At 56.2% G+C, this 19963-nt stretch overlaps 4 protein-coding genes and 1 non-coding gene across 5 annotated transcripts; 3 read left to right on the top strand and 2 right to left on the bottom strand.

Moving 5' to 3' along the window:
- Window positions 1-3984: 3984 nt before the first annotated feature.
- P884DRAFT_192127 (uncharacterized protein) lies at window positions 3985-5323 on the top strand (the record flags this gene model as incomplete). Its single annotated transcript, XM_069437650.1, has 2 exons — window positions 3985-4212; window positions 4322-5323. The coding sequence occupies 2 exons, from the start codon at window positions 3985-3987 to the stop codon at window positions 5321-5323; spliced, it is 1230 nt and encodes a 409-aa protein (XP_069301109.1).
- A 5942-nt stretch (window positions 5324-11265) lies between these two features.
- P884DRAFT_266760 (uncharacterized protein) lies at window positions 11266-13615 on the bottom strand (the record flags this gene model as incomplete). Its single annotated transcript, XM_069442051.1, has 2 exons — window positions 11266-11631; window positions 11870-13615. 2 exons carry the CDS (start codon window positions 13613-13615, stop codon window positions 11266-11268), a joined length of 2112 nt encoding a protein of 703 aa, XP_069301108.1.
- A 1641-nt stretch (window positions 13616-15256) lies between these two features.
- Window positions 15257-16319, bottom strand: P884DRAFT_51356 (uncharacterized protein). The gene is made up of 2 exons (XM_069445937.1): window positions 15568-16319; window positions 15257-15477 (listed from the first exon to the last, which is right to left on the bottom strand). Exons 1-2 carry the CDS (start codon window positions 16077-16079, stop codon window positions 15372-15374), a joined length of 618 nt encoding a protein of 205 aa, XP_069301107.1. The 5' UTR covers window positions 16080-16319; the 3' UTR covers window positions 15257-15371.
- A 1180-nt stretch (window positions 16320-17499) lies between these two features.
- On the top strand, window positions 17500-19404 carry P884DRAFT_191291 (phosphatidylinositol N-acetylglucosaminyltransferase-domain-containing protein; the record flags this gene model as incomplete). The annotated part of the gene is made up of 3 exons (XM_069437581.1): window positions 17500-17806; window positions 17996-18936; window positions 18982-19404. 3 exons carry the CDS (start codon window positions 17500-17502, stop codon window positions 19402-19404), a joined length of 1671 nt encoding a protein of 556 aa, XP_069301106.1.
- A 306-nt stretch (window positions 19405-19710) lies between these two features.
- Window positions 19711-19781, top strand: P884DRAFT_t26. Its single transcript has one exon. It is a non-coding gene; the product is annotated as a tRNA-Gly (tRNA).
- The last annotated feature ends 182 nt before the right edge of the window (window positions 19782-19963 follow it).

Below are 19963 nucleotides of genomic sequence, written 5' to 3'. Positions count from 1 at the left end.
ACGGACATGGGTGGCCTCTTCATGCAATCGGTCATATGCCCTGCATGAGCATGAAGACGGGTCAGGAAGGCGTTCAAAAAGGTTGTGCGCCTCTAAGAAAGCTTCCTCCATCTCTGGCGACGTTCTGTGAGCTGGCTGATTTCTCAAGAGTCTCCGGCTTGTGAAAAAAAGAAAAGAAGAAATGAAGAAAAGAAAAGAAAAGAAAAAAATAATAATGCCAAACTGATGGATGAACGCGATCTCAAAGTCGGTCGGCCGCTCATGGAGGGAGGGGTAGGGAAGGGACTGGGGAGGAAAGTGGTGACAACGTGATGTGGCTCAGTAGCGCTTGGACCTTCCCATTCTGAAGGTCAGGCATGCGCCGCACACCCACTGCATCACTCCCAGGCTGCACCAAAGTTGCGAGAAGGCCGCAAAAGGCCGCGAAAGGTGACCCCGAGGTCAAAACCCGAACCTTCAATCTCCCTCCAGGCCACCCACTAGCATCCCGGCTTGAGCTTTCTTATCACAAGGGAGGCGCCGAACCTTGCCCTCTCCCCCTCTCCCCATTCTTTCAAGGTTTATCAACCCTATTCATCAGGAAGGGGGCCTATGCCCCAAGCCGTGTACCATTGAACTCGCGCCCCAAACCGCGCTCGCGGGACGAGGTTCATTGGTCTGGCTCCACATCCGGCCCGCCTCAACTTTAATCAAGGATGCCGAACCTGCGATCGCCGACGTTAGACCTCTCCAAGTGGAATCTGGGACCAACCGTGGCATCGAGTCTCGCTGTTCGGCGTCACGCGCCAGCCCTCAACGTTCGAGACCAACCCTGGACTAGAACCAATTTTCGGCATCGCCATCGTCCCGCACGCGGGACAAGTTGGAGCAAACAGCATCCGTAACGCCAACTCGGGGCCGATGAGAAGGTTGGAGTTCCCGCGCTGCCATCAGGATAGTTAAGCTCTTCAGCATGATTTTGCAACTCCGGCATCTGAATAATATTAATATTCTGTCCATGCTCGAAGCTGACGATGTGTGGAGACGCCCGCTCGGCATCGTGTGCCGGTTTGGGGCCACATACCGAAGCACTGGATCCTCGAGAGGTAATGCCGATGCTCGACAGCTCGATCCGACAACAGCTGGTTCGACTGCGCGAGGCCGTCCTGCGTAGACGATGCTGTCTGCGCATGTCCCTCCATGCCGGTGTTCCAAAAATCGCGCGTGTTTAGGGAGGAGTGAACGGGAAGAACCGGGCAAGATGCTGCCCACACCGACGATGCGGTCGTAGTAACTCGCAGACAACCAGGATCCCGGTTTCCAGTTCTCTAAAACAACCTACTACTGCGTACACTGTGAGCAGGTACCGTTCCCCTCCCCACCTCAGCCTTGCCCCGTCCGTCTCAATTGTGGGTGCGGGTGTCCCGCGAATCCTTCTAGAAGCCGGCAAGGAGGTGCCAAGTTCTGCACCGCAATCGGGCTTCTGCCGTGGTACTAAGGCGGATTCATGGGCCGAACAATGTCGACGTGGGCGAGGCGAGGTGCACAGCATGTTTTCCGGATACGTAGCGGAATAAATTATATCGTGAGCGACATCCGCCGCATGTCGTATGAGAGCGCCTTGGCCCAAGGAAGCCATGGCGCATCAGCCCTGAACTGCTGGGCGCCCTTAACTCGGCATTGCGTAACCGAATAACTAGAGATTACACCCCATTCTGTGTGCGAGATGCACCGGTGCGGATGGACGCTACGCTGTACTAGTACTATGCATGCCTCGCGCCTTTCGACGCGATTTATCGCTCATACGCAGCGAGGGATTTGGCGGCATCAACTCGGTCCGCATGGCATCCCCAGTAGCCTGCTACCCTTGGGCGCGCCATCTACCAGGGGTATATCCGCACCGAGGTATGTATACTATGTATACTCCGCGGAGCAAGGTTTTGCGGGTAGCGGGCAAAATCCGGAATATCTCCGGTGGTGTCGCGTGCATCGTGCTTTCGGCGAACAGCGGCAGGTCCTCTGTCCCACGTATAACCATATTTGTTACGTAGCCCCGATTCGGAGGGCATCGGACGCTAGGTCCTGCTCCAGGTTGGAAAACTAAGTACGGATTACAAGGGACCTCGCAATGGCGACATTGTCCAGTTTGCAGGCATCGGATCTGTGGCTTGCTGACCGTTGCCCAGAGATCGCAAGTTTCGCCTGAGAAAGACGCAGGGTGGAAGCGGTCGGCTCTGCGGAATTCCGATGCGGTGTTGGCTCTTTGGGTGGTCGATGACGTCCTGGCCTTTTCGCTACTAAAGTAGTAGGATGGGGTTAAAAAAGTAGCGTTCCACGATACGGGTGCCTTCCTCGCGCAGAATTGCCTAATAAAGTGGGGTCGGTCGAGCTTTTCGATCCCCAGTTTTACCTGTGACCTCCAATATCGAACCCATTTTTCGCTCTAATTTTGCCAAACCTGAACCCTGCCCCTCCTCTTCATCATTTCATCAATCGGGATTCGGCAACAGCTCGCCACTGAGTCCGACAATCAATTCTTGGTCTCGCTTTATCACATGAATCATCACCACAAGGAGGGGGTGGTTGGGAGGCATTATCAATTTCAATTCTGCTTTATGCCTGTCGCTTCGGATAAAGAATTGCTCATCAAGTCGGATCCTAGTCCCCTGCTCATCGCGAAGAGTGCGGGTTGAACGAACTACTCTGACCCCGAAGGGGCGATGCTTCGCTGCAGCGTAGGGTTGCAGACGAGGGACTGCTGGTTAATGGGGGTAGCAGAAATGGCCTGTGAACAGAGCTTACTCAGGTCGCTGTTCGTTCGGCCTTTGCGCGCCCCAAAGGCCGATGCAGAGTAACTACCTGGGTTACTCCATAACCTTCGTACCAAGGTACCTCATGTACCGCCAAGTACCCCACCGTACCGTTTCCTCACCAGCTTGCCAACCTTCTTGGCCGACAATCAATGGAGCACGCTTGACTGATTGACAAGTAGGACCGCTGCTTCTTGGACTTCTCAAGCCCATCGAACCATGATGGGAGAGCCTGGGCATTCCGATTCTTGCTTTTTGTTTCTCATTGTTTTCTTTGCACCAAGCTCGCACGCTACGTTCACGTTCGCATTTTGGCTGGGCGCATCTCGCGCTTTCAGCCCACTCCCAGGATGCCACCGAGCTTTGAGGCCTGGGCAGATCGGGTTGAAAGGTGCAACCAGAGCTCGAGTTGAGCAAGGATGTGCCGCCGCCCAAGTGGGTGTCTAGATGATCATTGTGTTCTTGACGGAGTCATTCCCTGGTCATGAGGACGTCAGTTGTTTGGGTATCTCCGCAATAATGGACATCGAGAAAAAAAGAGGAAAAAAAGAATTTAGTGCATCGCATGTTCACGCGTTTGTATGTCGTGTACTGTATGTACACGGCGGAACCTGCTCCACTGCTTTTCTACCTTAGGAGGGTACGCTAAACGACGGCGTGGGAAGCATCGCGGGTACCCTAGTGTAGGCGCGCTCTCGGACATGACCAACAGGCCGACCCGTTGATACCACCACGACTCGCGCGGCGAAAGACCCCAGCTCCGAGCCATTCGATTTTCCCCAACGGTTGCCCCGTATCAGCACTAGTGTAACTACCGAGAGCGAGTAGGCACAGAGGCGCACCGCATGCTTTGTAACTACCCTCGCCAAACGATCCTCTTTCCTCCCTCCACTCCTTCCCAGGACCCCATGCCCCTTGTCGTCCTGTCAACAACCTGCTTGTCCTCTTGGCTGCCCCAGTATTATTAATCGCCCCAGAATAGTTACTCCTGCGGCTTATTATGCGCTCGCGCCGCTTCTGGTGAAAACGGAGTTGCCTACGATACGCCCTGTTTCCGTCAGCCACCCTTGTACTTGTTGTACTTGTTGTACATATATGCATTGGCCCCCTCCATGCGCGCTCGCTCTCACTTACATGCCTACCTCTCACTACACCTGCCACTGCTTCCTTCCCACCTGCCCCTCCCATGATGATGATGGACAGCCTACCTACCCCTCCAAACGAGGAGCATACCAGACCTCAGGGGTCGAAGCGGCCCCATGCAGCATCCAAGCCTACCAAGACAGTACATCGGACACTGAAGCGGACGAGTACACATAGCCACCCTCCGTCACCAGCCAAGGAAAGCCATTCGCAGCACAGCGATGGGAGGCATAAGCGAGTATGGAAGGCCTGCGAGAGGTGTCGCATGAAAAAGACAAAGGTAACCGGGCTCGCTCTTATATATATATACATATATATATATATATATGCTTTTGTACACCTTGGGGATTGTCACTGGCCGTAATTTCCTTACTGACACGTAATGTTAGTGCGATGGAGAATTTCCTTGCAAGAGGTGTAAAGACGACGGGTTAATATGCACGGCTGGGACCCGAAAGAAGACCGAGTACAAACAACTACCGCCGGGGTACGCCGAGGTGCTGGAAAACACGCAGTTTGTCCTGATTGCCACGGTCCAGAAGCTCTACTCGATGGTGCGGAACGGAGAGCCCTGGGACCTGGGGGAGCCCGAATTGAACGACCGCGGTCAACCTGTCATTCACAACGTTGCCGCCAAACTCGGCTGTTTACGACCCAACAGCGACCTGGATCTTCCCGTTCGTTCCATCTTCCCTGAGGATGAGGCCGGGATGGCCGAGCTGGCTCGGCAATTGCAGGAGCACGCAGCGACAGCATCATCAGCGTCGGCATCATCAGCGTCATCATCATCATCGTCGTCGTCGTCGTCGTCGTCGTCGTCGGCGGCGGCGGCGGCATCAGCGGGCGATGCATTGCAGAACAGCAGCGGTAGCACGAGCAGCTCCAGGCAAGAGACCGAGTCTAATACCGCCTGCAACCGGACAGATCGAGCCAGTTCCTCTGCCGCCTCGGACGCCGAGCATTCGGATTTCGATCTCGAACCCGACTATCGCAGGGCCGCGTTCGGCACCGCCAGCGCCGTCAGCTTGTCGCCCGCCAGCCTCAGCTACCCCGACTTCGACCTCTCCCCGCCGCCCGCGGCGCCGTCGGACGGGTTCCCGCCGAGCCAGCAGTCTCCCACCGTCCCCGCGGCTCCGAACAACTTCCAGTGGATGAGCCGGCCGTCGTCGATGGATTTCACGACCCAGCAATTGTGGATGGCCAGTCAAGGTTTCGTGGGCACGGACATGATCTCCTCGGGAGTCCTGGGCTCTAACTACACGGCCAAGCCCACCGGCTTCTCGTCCTCCTGTCGGAACCCCGAAGTTATGATGGGAATGGGCGACCCCATGATATTCTCCGGGTTCGAAGAAGACAGTTTACGACCACTCTTTTCCAATACAAACATTTAGGGCTTCGAATTTCTCTTTTTTTTCCCTCTTGGGTTTATGAAACCTGGGAGTCAACAGGAGGATGGGACCGTGATTTGCTTTGCTCTTGTTTTACGTTCGGGAGGCGTTATTGGCGCAGGCGTACGGAAAGACCGGTGAGGATCTCAAACACAACACGGGGCGTCCCAGGAGTGGTTGGCTTGACGCATTGGACTGTATAATTAGAGGCATGATGAGCTGGGTTGAGTGGTGAGCACTTTGCGTCTTAATGCGCGTGACCAGCGGAAGGGCTGATAGGAGAACGGCTGGCTTGACAAAGCCGTCACTGCCGTTAATGCCAAAATTCATCAAAAACCGCTGCTCCCTCTCGTCTCTCCCATACGGCGGACCTCACATGTCTTTCTTCTTCTTCTTCGACGACGACGACGACGACGACGACGATGTGCACCCCACCGCTACCTGAACAGATCTGTAGCCCTGCCTCAGCCCTACGGCTACAAACGATGCGTAACCTGGCGGCGGCCCAGCCCAGGTGCATGACGACAGCATTATTGTTCAATTCATGATGGATGCACACAAACTCACAACCCCACTCCTACTAGATTTGGAATACAGGAACCAGCGAGAGTCGTCGCTTACTTCGTCCGTCGCACAACTCAAATCCACAGCCCCACCTAAAAAACGGACAAGATAACGGGCCGAGCGTGCGTTTGACCCATCAGGTTCCTCCGTAACGCGCCGAAAAGTGCCCGAATCCACGGAGCTGGGTTTACGGATTAGTTAGTGATTTCTGGCTGCTCCGAGGCTGCATTGCTTTTCCGTTTTGTCGAACAGTTTTCGCCGATGTCCCTCGGAAACAGGACAGATGTGGATCTGGCCATGATTCATAATCCGGACTCTCGCATTTCTCAGCTGAGCAGCGTGAGAAGTCGGGTCTTTGTTTATACAACTTATTTTTTCTTCTGTCGTATGGGTTTCCCTCCGCCCCCCACATACTTGTAGTATAGACAAATATATATATAGGGGGACGAGGGAAGAAACGAGGAAGAAGCATGCAGGGCAGGTATACCAATTGACAAGGGCGTTACGGAGTGCCTCAAAACGTATCTGAACGGTCAACGAGACGGACCAACAGAGGAGCCAAGAGCACCGTCTCGGATCTTTTGTGAAAACAGCCACCAATCTCTCCGGGATTGCGACGGATTTGATTGTCGACAAGGACGCAATTTTGCCTCCCATTTGGGGATCATCTCGGTGTCAGCCAAGAGGCATCGTCATGCTCGGCGAGGAGCCACATGCCGTAATCTCAGCAGCCCAAAATACGCGATACGCGGAATGTAAAACGCGGGGTTGGCTCGGTCGGCATTTTCTGGGTTTCATGGCCAAACCTTGGGGGAGCAGTGCAACCAACCAGGCGGGCCAAAAGGCGTGAGACAACCAACCCCCGAAGCGGTGGCCGACTCCACGCAAGACAAAACATCGAAGAATGTGTGTTCCCATCATAATATCACCAATAGAAAATATCCCAATGGACTTCCCGAGGCGCGCGGCCTTGTGTTCATGGGGTCAGGCGGATTCCGCCCTTCGAATAGGACGGAGGAACGTGCTCTCACGATCGGGATTTTCTGGACCCCGAGTCCCGGCGCCGTTGAACGCTCCGCGGGCCTCCGGGGCCTGGATCGTCCCGCGATATTGGAGTAACCTCTTTACCGTAGTTATGTCCGTACTGCGTCCCACCCCACCTAAACCTAGACCGCGGTCGAATCCAGGGTAAAAGAGTAGTTATGTACATCCGTACATCGCTCTTCTACAAAAAAACCAATCGTACGGTCAATAGTGCAGTAGTCTCGTCTATGCTGCATAAAGGTGTGGAACTCGAGATAAAAGAACAGAGAGGAACACGAAACGGGGCGCAGCACATGCCCGCCTGAGACCACCTGATGAAGAAGGCCCGGTTTTCTGGTCGCTAAACGGAACGGAACGACGACAGAGGCTAAGCGCCTGCAATTGGACCCTGACCAAACCGGGGGGGAATGAAGGGTGGGGGAAGGGGTTGGGTGGTTGGTCATACTTCGTACGGCTGACTACGCAGTACCAAGGTCTGTGAACAAGTAAGGTAGCTAGCTGTAACTAGCTCCCGGCGAAGGTTCGCTGTCTGCAGTAAGATTTTGGCCAGGGAGAGCATGACTCCAGAGACGGCGCTCAGCAGCACTGACATGGTGTGGGAAGCACACACACACACCCCCAACAAAAAAAACGGCGCCAGGCGGTTGACGGAATCCGGGCTAAGTCCGGCGAGTTAAGTCCGTTGGTCATGATGAATCATCGCCGTAAGTCCATTCCCATCTAAAAGCAAGGGGGAACAAAAGAAGAAATGGGGTGGAAACAGATATCCCAGCCAGTCATAGTCACGAATCGTTTTTGCCCAGCGGGAAAAGCCATACCAACTATCGCCGAAAAAAAAAGGTGGGCATATCTCGGCGGGCGGGCTGCTTTAACGCCGATCGTGCATTTGGAGCTTTCTGGCCGGGCGCCCGATTCCCGTTGCGAAACGAAAGAGAGGGCTTTTTTTTAAAAAAAAAAAAAAAAATCCTTGGAGAATCCACCTTCAGGTCGGGGGAAGACGATTGGAGGGAAAGCTCTTGGCTGCGACAAGTTCCAAGATGCAAACTGTACGGAGGACTCCATACGGAGTACTTGAACCGACATTCTTTTTGCGCGAGAAGGAACCCCTGGTGGATCCCCCGCGGGTTGCCAACAACCCACTGGAAGGCGGAACTCGCTCCGGGACGGGCCAAGAATACGTGCATCGCCCGAGGGCACGGCGCCGATTGAAAAGCCAAGCCGGCTAGCTCTCGGCCGAGCTTGGCACTGCTCTCTTGAGCTGTCCGATAACCGAAAGCGAGCAGGGCAAGCGAAGGAGCGGATACGCTTGTAGTTGTCTTTTTTTCCGAATAGAAGACGCACCCTCGCACACACACGCTCTCTCTCTCCCTCTCTCTCTCTCTCTCTGTGAGTGTGTGTGTCTGTGCCTTGCTTCTTTTTCGTCCTTTCCTCGATTTGGGTCGTAATATATATGAGGAAGTTCTTACCAGGAGAAGAAAGGAAGGCAGGAAGGAAGGAAATAAAATGAAGCCATTGCCTGACGAGGGCGAGTGTCACTTTCCCTTCTCAACCTTAATTTCTATTGGTGTTACCAAGTAGGTAACTTGCGTATGATTCGTACGATAGGGCAAGATGCGCTGTGATGTTCGGCACAGTCAACTTTTTCTATGTCATTTACCTGGTCTTCCTTATTTGTTGTTGGTGAGCTGAGGCTTGCAGGCTGCTTGATCGGAACGTGCCACAGCTGACCCCTACCCGAATACCGTAAAAATAAGGTACTACCCTCTCCTCCCTGATTGGGGAAATCGATCGTCTCTGTGGAGTCCCGGCGTTGCTAGGTACAACGGCGGTTGGTGAAGCGGCGAGACGTCGCAGCCCGCTGCAGGGTTAAGTGTATTCCGTATACGGACGTACATGCTACGGTAAGAAGGCACACGACACTACAAGATGAATGTATGGACAATATCTGTAGGTGGCATGTATGTACTGCGTGAGGTATATGTATGTGCCTCATGTAATTCTCAGGATCTCGTTGAGAGACGGAATACACTAACTCGCAGCCCACTGTGCTGCCCCCTGAGCAGGAATATCGCGGAGCTGCATGCAAGCTGTGTAAATCTGCGGTGATACAACACTAGCGTATAACCACCTGTGAGCAGCCCATGATGTTCTCCCAATGTGTAGCATTCTTTGGCTCATCCCTGAGAGAAAGCTATCTGTTGATTGACCGCCCAGAGATGGGTAAGATGCAGCTTACCTCACCTGACCTTGAGTGGGTTTCGAAACAATATCCGGGAAGCAACCCTGGCACTTGCCCCCTCTCTTCCCCAACCCAATCACAAATCGACCTTCCCGTTCATGGCGGCTGTGCGCGTCAAGTCGTCATATGTAATCCGTACAGCCGTACGTACATACATAGTTACATAACACATCAAAGAAGAAAAAATAACCAAGTTCCACAATTTGTCAGCGCGCGCCTTCTCTTTATTCCGGCTGACTAAACATCTACTCAAGAGCCCCGTGCTCTTCTTTTTCCCCGTTCTCGACTCTTTCGAAGCCAGAGGCGGACAAACTTATTTCCCTCCCACCGTCCTCTCCTAAACTTACTAAACTACTAAACTATCCGTAGTTATAATAACAAGTCCCTGTTTACTGTGGAGGAGGTAGTAGGGGCCGGGTCAATGTCTCGGGCCAGCAACCCCCCGCAGGGACCAACACACGCCATACTCTTCCACAAGCGCACAGAGGGTGTACTGAAGGTTTCTGCCCTTGTAACTATGTATGTACATGCAAGTACCTCACCCATCGTAACAGTGCCTGTGTCGGAGCCCGAAACCCGAAACCTGGAGTGCTCCGTTTGGGAACAAGTCAGACCATCCCCGACCTGCAGCCGTGTGCTCACTCCGCAATGTCTGTGACGAACGGTGCCGACGTGTCCGTACTCTTGTAATTTGTACATACATGCATACATACTACATGCAGCTGGGCATTCCAGTTTGCAGGGTTATCAAGGATCGACTTGCGGGATCCGTTAATTGTGTAGTGTATGTGCGCGTACGAATGAGGACGAGCGAGGCCGAGGGAGGGGTGAGAGTGTGCATGTTTGTGCACGCTTGCGAGTGCTGTTACGGAGAGCCAAACCTACCGGCGGACTCTGGAACATGAGGGAGGGTCGGGAGAGGTCTTGATGAGATCGGACGAGAGAAGGACCAGCCGTGTGGACGGGGGAAGAAACAAGAAACGTCCATCTCGGACAGAGCCCACCGAGCCCGAACAAGGACTCGGGTCCCTCTCAGACTCGTAGTTACGAGCAGACGGGCCGACAGCAGTCTCGATCACTGTCAGCAGGATCGACCCTGATCATTCCTATACTACTCTACTTCGGTCTCTTCTCTCGGGGGTAGACTTAAGAAATTACCACCCCTGGCGTATGCATCCCTTGAAAAGCCAAAGAAGATGGAGGAGATCTGCTCAGTGAGATGAGGCCATATCGCTCGAGAAAAAATGCGTCTCGCGGCTTTGCCCCGGAGCAAGCAGACGCCCGTACTATGGGTTCGCATCCGCACTCCTCTTGCGCATCCGAAAGAAGCGCCCGTCTGTCGGGAGGGCTGCCTCATCACATCCCGCTTATTAGCGATGCAAGGGCCATGTTGCTGGTGTGAAACCACCTCTCCCCCCGGGCTGATGGAGGGGCCCAGGGTCTCAGTCTCTGCTGACCAGCTGGATGAATGTACGCGTTGCTGAATTGCGAGTATGTATGTCCCGTACAGCATATCCCGGTACAAAGAGGGACAGATAACAGTTCGGGCGGATGGGGAAAGGCATTTTGAAACACTTTGTAAAGAGATCCGCATCGTTGGTGGGGTGGTCATGCGTCGAGTTGGTGTCTGATATAAGAATAAGAGCAACGGATGGGGCCTAACAAGGAAACGAACCTCATCCGACGCCACCAACAGAGGTCGAAGACACATTCTCACGATTAGAGACGACTGACCATGTCCTCAACCGAACCAGACGGGCCTAGGCGGTCCGTTATCAATTACCCTTCCTTTTCCTGGAGATCCACAACCACTACAAATACCACCGAAAATCGGGGATACGCATCCAGATGGAGGATTGATAGATGAAAAGAAAGGAAAGCAAAGAAGGCCGAAAGAGCCATGTCCCAATCTTGCTTCACTCGACCGATCCAAGCAGACGACTCCGAGCCTCATATATCCGAAACCCGTTCAAAACACACTCCTCAACCGGCAAGGCGCCAAAAAGCGCAAAGAAAAAAAAAAGGGAGAAAGGAGAGGGTGAGAGTGAAAACAGAAAAAGAGAGAGAAGCTAAGATGGATCAAGGTTTGGAAAGAGGACTACCGATGAATATCCACCCTCTCGACCTGCCTCACATCGTCCGGCATCCGCACGATGCACAGGGCGACGCAGAACTCGCCCCACTCGCCGCGGGTCGCCTCCCGCACGGCGTCCTGCAGCTCGCGGCCGTAGTGCTCGCGGTAGGCGCGCTTGACGAGCGCCATGTGCTGGGCATCCCAGTGGTACCGGACGAGCCGCGAGATGAGCAGCTCGCGGCGGAGCTCGTCGCGGCGCGAGGCCGTCAGGGCGTGGTGCAGCAGCATGGCGTCGCGCATCGGTTTGTTGATGACGCCGTTGAGGATGTGCGCGAGCACTTCGCCCTGTTTGACGGGGAAAAGGGAGCGTGGGGCGGTTAGTGCTTGATGCTAAAAGCGGAAAGAGTAGGTAGGGGAGGGGAAGGGAGGAACGGGATGTAGGGCGAGGAGGGAAGAGGATGGGGAGAAGTGGGTAAGAGGTGAAAGCAACAAAGAACGAACGGGGAAGAAAAGAAAAGAGGGGGAAAAAAAAGAAAGGAAGGAAGAAAAGAAGGAGGGAAGGGGAAAAGAGTGAAAGAAGAAAAGAGGATGGGAAGAAAAAAAAGAAGAAAAAAAAACAAAGACTTACGACCAGGTTCCCGCTCTTCTTGAGGGCGTCCTTTGCGAAATTGGCACCCCTGTACTTGTCCTTGTACTCCCTCAGGACCTCCCTCAGGTGGGCGTCGCTGCGCTGGGTGACGATGGAGATCATGAGGCTCTCGCCGCCCTTCTCGCTGCGGACGGCGTGGTGCAGCTGGCGGACGTCGTCGTCGACCAGGTCGTAGTCGATGCGCAGCGGGCGGCCGTACGCGTCCACCTCCTCCATGCGCTGCTCGTCGAGCACCATGAGGACGGCCTTCTTGAACTTGTCCTCCTTGAGCTCGGTGCGCATGCACTTGGTCAGGCTGTTGGCGTACTTCTTGTCTCTGAAGCCCTCCTTGATGCGCCGGATCTCGTCGTTGGTGCGGCCCATGAGCGCCTCGATCAGCAGCTCGCGCCGCGTCTTGTCCCCGTGGTACCAGAAGTTGGCCCAGTACGCCTCCGACTCCCACCGGCCCAGCGCCGTCGCGTAGCACACCTTCATCAGGTTCGGGTCCTCGTCCTTGAGGCGGGCGCGGATGTGCTTGGCGATGTTGACGCCCTTGCGCTCGGCGCCCGTCTTGACGATGCGCTTGTACTCGGCGCGCAGTTCCATCACCTGCTCGTGGGTGAGCCCCGGCAGGATCTCGATCAGGGGTTCCGTGTCGGGCGCGCGCCTCTCGCCCTTGAGCGCCTTGGCGAGGCGGGCGGCATCGTCGGCCGGGTCGTTGAAGCGGGCGCGGCGGGCGCGGCGCTTGTCGCCCGCGCGCTCGTCGTCCGAGGCGATGGGCGAGAGCGCCTCGAGGATCTGCGGGTCGGCGGTCGGGGGAGGCATCGGGGAGGGCATGGGGGACAGGGACTGCCAGGTGCCGTGGTAGGCCTCCAGCAGCGGGGACGCCGGGGCGGCCGAGACGGAGAGGCCGGCAGCGGGGCGAGGGGTGTCGACGCTCAGGGTCGACATGCGCGCCGTCGGTGGCATGGGGGACCGTGACCGGTCGCGCTTCATGGCCGACTTGATCGGCGAGGGCGGACCGGGGCTCGGAGAGCGGCCGGGCCCCCCAGCCGGCCCTTGGACGTCCAGATGGGTCGCGTTATACCGGGGCTCCTCCGGCGGCTTGGCGTACTCCCACGGCTTCGGCTGGGCGTATCCATAGCTCTCCGGGCGCGGGGACGGAGGGGCTTCGTACTTGGAAGGGCCGGGGAGCTTGCCGTAGGCCAGGTCTTCCTCTAGCTTCTCCTTCTTGCGGCGGCGCTCGCGCTCCTTTTCCGACTCGCCGTCCTTGCCCGCCGGGAGGGAGTCGCGTGACTGGCGAGGGGGCGACCCGGGCTCGACCGTCACGATCTTGGCGGCGTACTTGGGAGGCAGGTAGAGGTCCGGGCGCTGGCGGCCCCTGTCGCGGTCCGAGTCGCTTTCCCGGTCGCGCCGCCCGTCCCTCTCGTAGCCGTACTCGACCTCGCGCCGCGCCTGGGCGTAAGGGTCGTCGCGGTCGTCGGCCGGCTTCCCGCGCGGTGGTGGTGGATAGTAGCCCGCAGCGGCGTCGGGACCGGGCGGCCATCTCGACAGGCGCTCATACTCGTAGGCCGCAGAGGCCGGGTCCCCCCGCAACGAGTCGGTGGAGCCCGGGTACGGAACCTCGACCACGTTGAGCGAGGCACGGGTACGGCTTCGGTCGCGCTCCCCGTCCTCATCTGCCCCGCGGCGCCCGGGAGAGCGGGAGCGGCCACGACGGCTGCCGTCGTCCACCTGCAGCGACATATCGCGTAGCTACCTTATTCTGGCAGGTTTGTGGTATTTGTCTACAGCCCAGCTGCCAGCCGAATCCGAAGTGACTTCTCTCAACCGCAGCGTCTGCTTGTTGTGCTTCGGAATGCGGGGTGTCCCAAACTGTTAATCCTTCCACTCAATCTCAGGCTCAGGGCTTGGCCAAGTTTTGCTGAGGAGGGGCTGGAGGGGCTTAAAAGAAACACACAAAACGTACACCAAAGAAGAAGAAGAGAAAAAAAAAAAGAGCCGAGAACCAAGACAGCACTGAATGCCGATCGACGACAGGATGTCTTATGATGCCTGAAAACGTCTTCGAGCCCAGGGCAAGAACTGTGGTCTTTTTAAGCTTTTGCTAGGAACAATCACGACGTGCCACACCGGAAAGGCCGAGCAGGGCATGAAAGCGCGGGGCTCGAAACCCCTGCGCATGATTGAGGCTGGGGCTGGGGAAGCTACACTGCAGTCAGTGGCTTTGGAAGGTACCTTGCAATACTAGCTTGGAGGCAGAAGGCGGACCCAAGCTTATACTTCCGCTGTTGCCTGCCACGAACCAAAGTTGAAATAGCCAGTCGGGCCTCCTCCCTCTTTCTTTCGAATTGGACGATTTGTTGGGCGGAGTAGTTATACGGATTACAAGAACGCTTGCTACACCTACAAGCCACACAGCAGTCGACGCCGCGGGAACCGAGGTACGGCTTCGTCCGGAAAGCCAAGACCAAGAAGGATGTTCTCTTCTGTCGTACTCCGCTCTTCAGCCACGCTCGGGTCCCGCTCCCGTGCTTCTCCCCGCCGGCGACATGGCGCGCGAAAGCCGAGAGAGCATCGGGCTTAGCTCACCCCTCTTGGGCGGCGTACCCGATGTGGGTATTCTCCTTCTTGGCGCGCTTACCGCTCCGCGAAAAGCTCGATGCGCTCCCGCTCCCGTGTCCGGTGGAGAGCGGGGCCGAATGGGTTACTCGGCCAGCCTTGTTCTGCAAGCCCACGACCACGTGAATCGCTGCGGCGGCCGGCTGATTACACAACTCCGGTCCAAGGATTGTCGAGAGATTGGTCGACGACGGATTCCGCAATGCTGGGTAATTGATTGCCGTTCGTTGAGGTCATGGGCGTGTCATCGCTGGTCCCGAAGGGAGCTGCCGCTTTTGGTCGACTTGGGTGGGCTCACTTTCATAGCAAACACGCTTTCCGAATTCGGATGGATGACTGTTCAATGAGAACAAGTTCGCCCGTTTTTTTTTTTAACTCGAGTACTTCGTGCGGATTGTCAGTTCTCGATCATGGACACGGCATGCCCCAGAGAGGAGATGGAATCGGAGGGATCACAGTGTCCTCACATTGAAAGGTCATTCTTCGTTGCAGTTGAGGTAGTTATTTGAACCATGGTTGTCAGGACTGGGCGGGTGTATGCCCGACGGGAGCCGTTTTGTCAGCTGTGCCACGACCGCGATGGTACCTGAAAAAAGATTTATTTGCCCTGCGACTCCTGGCCTGTCTCCTGGTGATTCCAGGCCCAACATAATTCTCCCGCACAAAGAAAGTCCTCCAAGAGCCGACCCGCTTCCTCCGCGATGCAAGTGCTACGTGGACAATGAACCGTGCGGGATTAAAAAAGTCAGACCCAATCTTATCCCGGACAACATTCGAGGCGCGTCAGATGATGAGGTCGCGGATGCCAGGCGCAACCGAGTTGAAGTGGGGGGTAGCGTCGCCGCCTGTTGCTGGTAGCTCGCAGCGAATTTGGAACGCTTCACACACGACGCTTTTCGTTTTGGGCGTGACTTCCGTCGTCTTGCGTATCCCGAAATGAAACTTGCGACGGGCTGGCGCTTGATTCTAGTCGAATGGCTCCTTTTCTGGAAGGCAGAACACCGAACATTGGTTAGCCTCAAAGAGATGTTTCTTTTCCACGGAACTAGGAAAAAAAAAAAGAAAGGAAGGCGTACCTCCTGAAGAGGCTCTTCCACATCTCCATCACTACGACCACCAGCATGAAGGCAGCTGCCAAGCAGACAACGAGCACGTCATTGTTCTCACGAGGGGACCAAGCCTGATGGCACGGAATGGTAGACTCGGGGTTTTCAGTGGTTTGTGATTCGAAAAGCTCAGGGTTATTAGGCTCGTCTTGGGCCGGGTGAGGCACGAATACGGCGTCGGTCTCTGGTTCCTCCGGTCTCTCTGCGGGCGGTGGTGGCCGGTGTCTCGAAAGAGGAGGGAGGAGGACATTGGCATTGGCCTGGGCCACTTTGGCTGGAGGCAGCTTGTGGGGATTGAAGCCTTGTTGTGGTTCCGCCTTCTCGACGGTCTGGCTTCCTTGGGCAAACCAGGGTGTTGGCGCGAAACGATTGATTGCGTGGTCTAGAGCTTCGCCACCAGGCCCCGGAAGGAACCTGGATACTGGCGCGCATATCGCGAGTGGCGCGACGCCGAGCGTGAGACAGAGGCAGCTCGCCTTCATCGTAGCGCGTTACTGATCCTCTATAGGGCCTGACAGCACAGTGTCGATGCTGAATGAAGAGCGGCGGAAGCTGTGGTGGGAGGCTTTTTTTTTGGAAAAGGAGATGTATGGTATATAATAACAAGACGAGATAGCCAACCAATGGATAGCAGAATGAATACTGTGGATGATGATGGCTTTGTACTCAAAAAAGGTTATGATGGAACAGGAGAAGGAATCGCCGATCCGATGATCTCGTGCTTCGCAATGCTTCGCAAGTCACATAATAAGTTAAGGCACCGACCGGCTAAGGGGCATCCGGCAGCTCTGACTCGGTGACATAGTGTGCCTCGGTAAAGCGCCGCCGATTGGGCCTGGCCTCCATAAGCCGAACGGGGAAGGACCACGTACGGATCATGTACGGATTACATAGGTAATTACTACGCTTGACAATTGGGAAAAGAAGCTGCTGCTGCGGCTGTGAGGGGCACTTTAGCTGTTGTTACGCAAGAAGACCCAATTGGGCCATGCAGGGCGATTCGAGCCTGGCTACACTAAGCCCCTTTCTTGATGTGCCAAGATAAGCATATACATATGAGTCAGTCGGCGTCTCGACCGGCGACTCGACCGGCGACTCGACCGGCGACGTGCAATATGTGTGCGCGTGCACATGCAAGGCAGTGCTCACTGTATACTACTGTTCAAAAGCGTATTTCTGTCCGGACAGACATGAGCTGGAGCAAGATTGGGCTCACCATTTTTAGTTGAAGTTGTTTTCGCCAGCCTACGGATTACTCCGTCCCTCCATGCATTCTGCCAGCACCTCTCTGCGGAAATGCTACGTAAGCCCCAGCGCCGGTGAGAGAGTCACAACGGGCGATCGTCGTACGTCATGCGGGCTGGGGTTGGGGAAAGCTGTGTGTGCTGATTGATGCTCGCGCAAACCAAATGCGAAAGCTGTCTGCCTTAGGTTCTGTTGTCCATCTGCGCGCTGATTTGGGGTCACGATTTGAGGTTAATCTGGATAATACGACCTCTAGACTTCGGTCAAATATGTCATGTGGTAGAGTTATATGAGTGAGAGCTCCAACACTTGGCCGTTTTCAGTTGGGATGTGCCGAGGGTTGATGCAGGATCGGAAGCTGAGGGCCCACTAAAGCAGCGGGGCTGCCCAACCCATGCCGGCGCTAAGAATTGGCCCGCGCGTTGTTCGAAGCTTGTTTTCCTCGGAACATGGAGTGCGCTTCACGTCAGGGGTGCGGAGTAACTAGTCGTTAGCCACACTCATACCCAAACACGCGCGCACACACCCGCACACACGCACACACGCGCACGCACTGCAACTGCAGCTGCAAGTTGGGAAACGGGCGGTATCCGTGTGCCATCCCGACATCTCTATTCCGACGGAGCACTGTTCATGGAGCACCATCCTAGTTGATCCATGGCCCCTCCCTCGGGTCTCCATCAATCGGCCATCCCCTCCGATTCCGAGACGCCGTTCCCGCCGCTGGTCCGATCGTCGACCGTGCCCGCCGGTCTCAGGTCACGCCGCGCCGACCCGTCGCATCTGTCGCCCGAAGACGCCTACGCACCCTTCTCCCCGCCGCACCGCCTCGCGAGTCTCGACAGAGGGGTGAATGCCTCCGCTGCAGAGTCGCGCCGAGGCCGCATTAGGCACAAGGATCCCAATCGAAGCCGGAGCAGGCGCCGGAAGCGCTTCCAGAAGCTGCTCTGGGTGAAGCAGTCATGTGCGCAATGCCCCGCAGCTTCTTTCTTTCTCTCTCTCTCTCTCTCTCTCTCTCTCTCTCTCTCTCTCTCTTTTTTTTTTTTTTTTTTTTTTTTTTTTTTTTTTTTTTTTTCCTTTCTTTTTTTCTTCCTTTTTTTTTTTTAATCCTGCTCGGTCGGACTACGAGGGCGCTGACGTCTCCATGGAACAGACCCGGACAACTACACCGACCAAGCAACCTTTCTCGAAAACCTCCAGCGCAATCCCCGCGTCCGGCCATACGACTTCTGGCCTCTAGTAGCCGACTCGACCGTCATCGTGCAGCACGTCTGCTCCGTCATAATTTTCGTAGTATGTTTCGTGGGCATATTCCAAGAGCGCGTCAGCCCTGTTTCGGTGGTCGGATGGAGCAGCTTCGCGACATTCCTCGGCTGGCTGCTGTGGGACTGGTGGGTCACCAAGGAGTCGACAAGCGGCCTAGGTGATGAGGATGCCAGGGCGCGCATGATGCGGCATGGACGAGCGTACAGGGAAGACCGCTCGCCGCGGCGGCAGGGCTCGTCCGGCCTCGACCAGCCGGTGCCCAACCCCAACACCGCGAGCAACTCGAGCGTCTCGAACCTCCCATCCGCCGCGAGTTCGACCTCAAACCTCCTCCAAGACCACTCACACCACCAACAACCACAACAACCACAACGACCCTCCCTCTCGGTGAGTGGCGCTAGCAGCAACAGCAGCAGCAGCAGCAGCAGCAGCAGCAGTAACAGCGGCCTCCTCATCCCGGGCCATTCCCACTCGCGCTCCGTCAGCTCCGTCGCCTCCCAGGCCAGCGCCGCGACCACCGCCGCCGCTCGCCTCGGCCCCGATGGCCCGGATAACCACAGCCATGCCGGCGATCCGGCTCCATCTCCTCCTCTGGCCCGCAATGGCCGCGCCTACGTCCGCCTCAGCACCATCAAGTCGGCCATCCTCATCTACTTCACCCTCCTCGGCCTCTCCCCCATCCTCAAGTCCCTCACCCGCTCGACCTCCTCCGACAGCATCTGGGCCATGTCCTTCTGGCTGCTCGCCATCAACGTCTTCTTCTTCGACTACTCGGGCAGCAGCTGGGCCGGCGGGGCCGGCGGCGGCGGCGGCGGCGGCGGTGGCGGCGTGGTTGCCGGGACGCACGGCGGCGGGAGGAGCGGCAGCAGCAAGCGGATGCCCGTGGCGTCGCTGTCGACCAACGCCGCGCTGATGGCGTCCACCGTGCTGGCGAGCCGGCTGCCCAGCACCGGCCAGGTGTTCAGCCTGACGCTGTTCAGCATCGAGGTCTTCGGCCTGTTCCCCGTCTTCCGCCAGTACGCGCGCCACCGCAGCTGGCGGTACCACGTCGCGCTGACCGTGCTGCTCGTCCTCGGCGCCGGCGCCGGCGTCGGCATGATCCTGGGCGACGGGAAGGGCTGGCCGTGGAAGAAGGGGCTCCTGGGCATGCTGGTCGGCTGTCTGATCGCCGCCCTGGCCATGGGCGGGTGCAGCTGGTGGCTGATAGGGCTGCAGAAGTACAAGAACGAGATATACGGGCCCTGGGATCCGGCGAGGCCCATTATAATCAGTCGGAGGCATTGGGATGACGAGTAAGGCGGGTTGTGGTAGTTTTTGCTTTCTTGTGAAAACAAAGCTATCCTTCTTCTATCTTGCGTGCGCTGGATCCTAGCTATCATTGGAGTATGGAGCATGTTGAGTGCATCGGTGTCAAGTCGTCCACCCCCCCCCTTCTTGCGATCTCGTCCCAACAGGACTCATATTATTCGAGTCACTTGCATATGGCGAATGGCGGTCTTCCCTTTTAATAGGGGTTTTCGATAGAATTCGGTTCGGTTCAAATTCGAGCTCCCCGTTGTTAAACCCCCCCATCACATAGAATTCCACAACAATCACAACACAGCGTCAGTGGTTTAGTGGTAAAATCCATCGTTGCCATCGATGGGCCCCGCGTTCGATTCGCGGCTGACGCACTACATTTACTACATTTTTCTTCCTCCCTTTTTTTCCCCCATAATATATACTCCGTCGATGTCATTTTTGCCGGTTCAATAAAAGAGCGGTCAGGTCTAAGGAACCATCATCCACTTGAAACCATACGCTGCTGGGTAACAAACTCCCACTGCTCCCTGACTACTGTCCAGCAAGTGACCGG

Source organism: Thermothelomyces heterothallicus (genome assembly GCF_042370625.1).
Source record: "Thermothelomyces heterothallicus CBS 202.75 unplaced genomic scaffold P884_scaffold_2, whole genome shotgun sequence".
NCBI lineage: Eukaryota > Fungi > Ascomycota > Sordariomycetes > Sordariales > Chaetomiaceae > Thermothelomyces > Thermothelomyces heterothallicus.
Note: the sequence above shows the minus strand (reverse complement) of the source record. Positions and strands in the feature narration are given on the sequence as shown.

Excerpts from the sequence above, each read along its gene's own strand:
- P884DRAFT_51356 (XM_069445937.1), bottom strand. The coding sequence starts at position 16,079 with ATGAAGGCGAGCTGCCTCTGTCTCACGCTCGGCGTCGCGCCACTCGCG. Across the intron at positions 15,478-15,567 it reads TGGAAGAGCCTCTTCAGGAG|AAAAGGAGCCATTCGACTAG; the intron begins GTACGCCTTCCT and ends TCTGCCTTCCAG.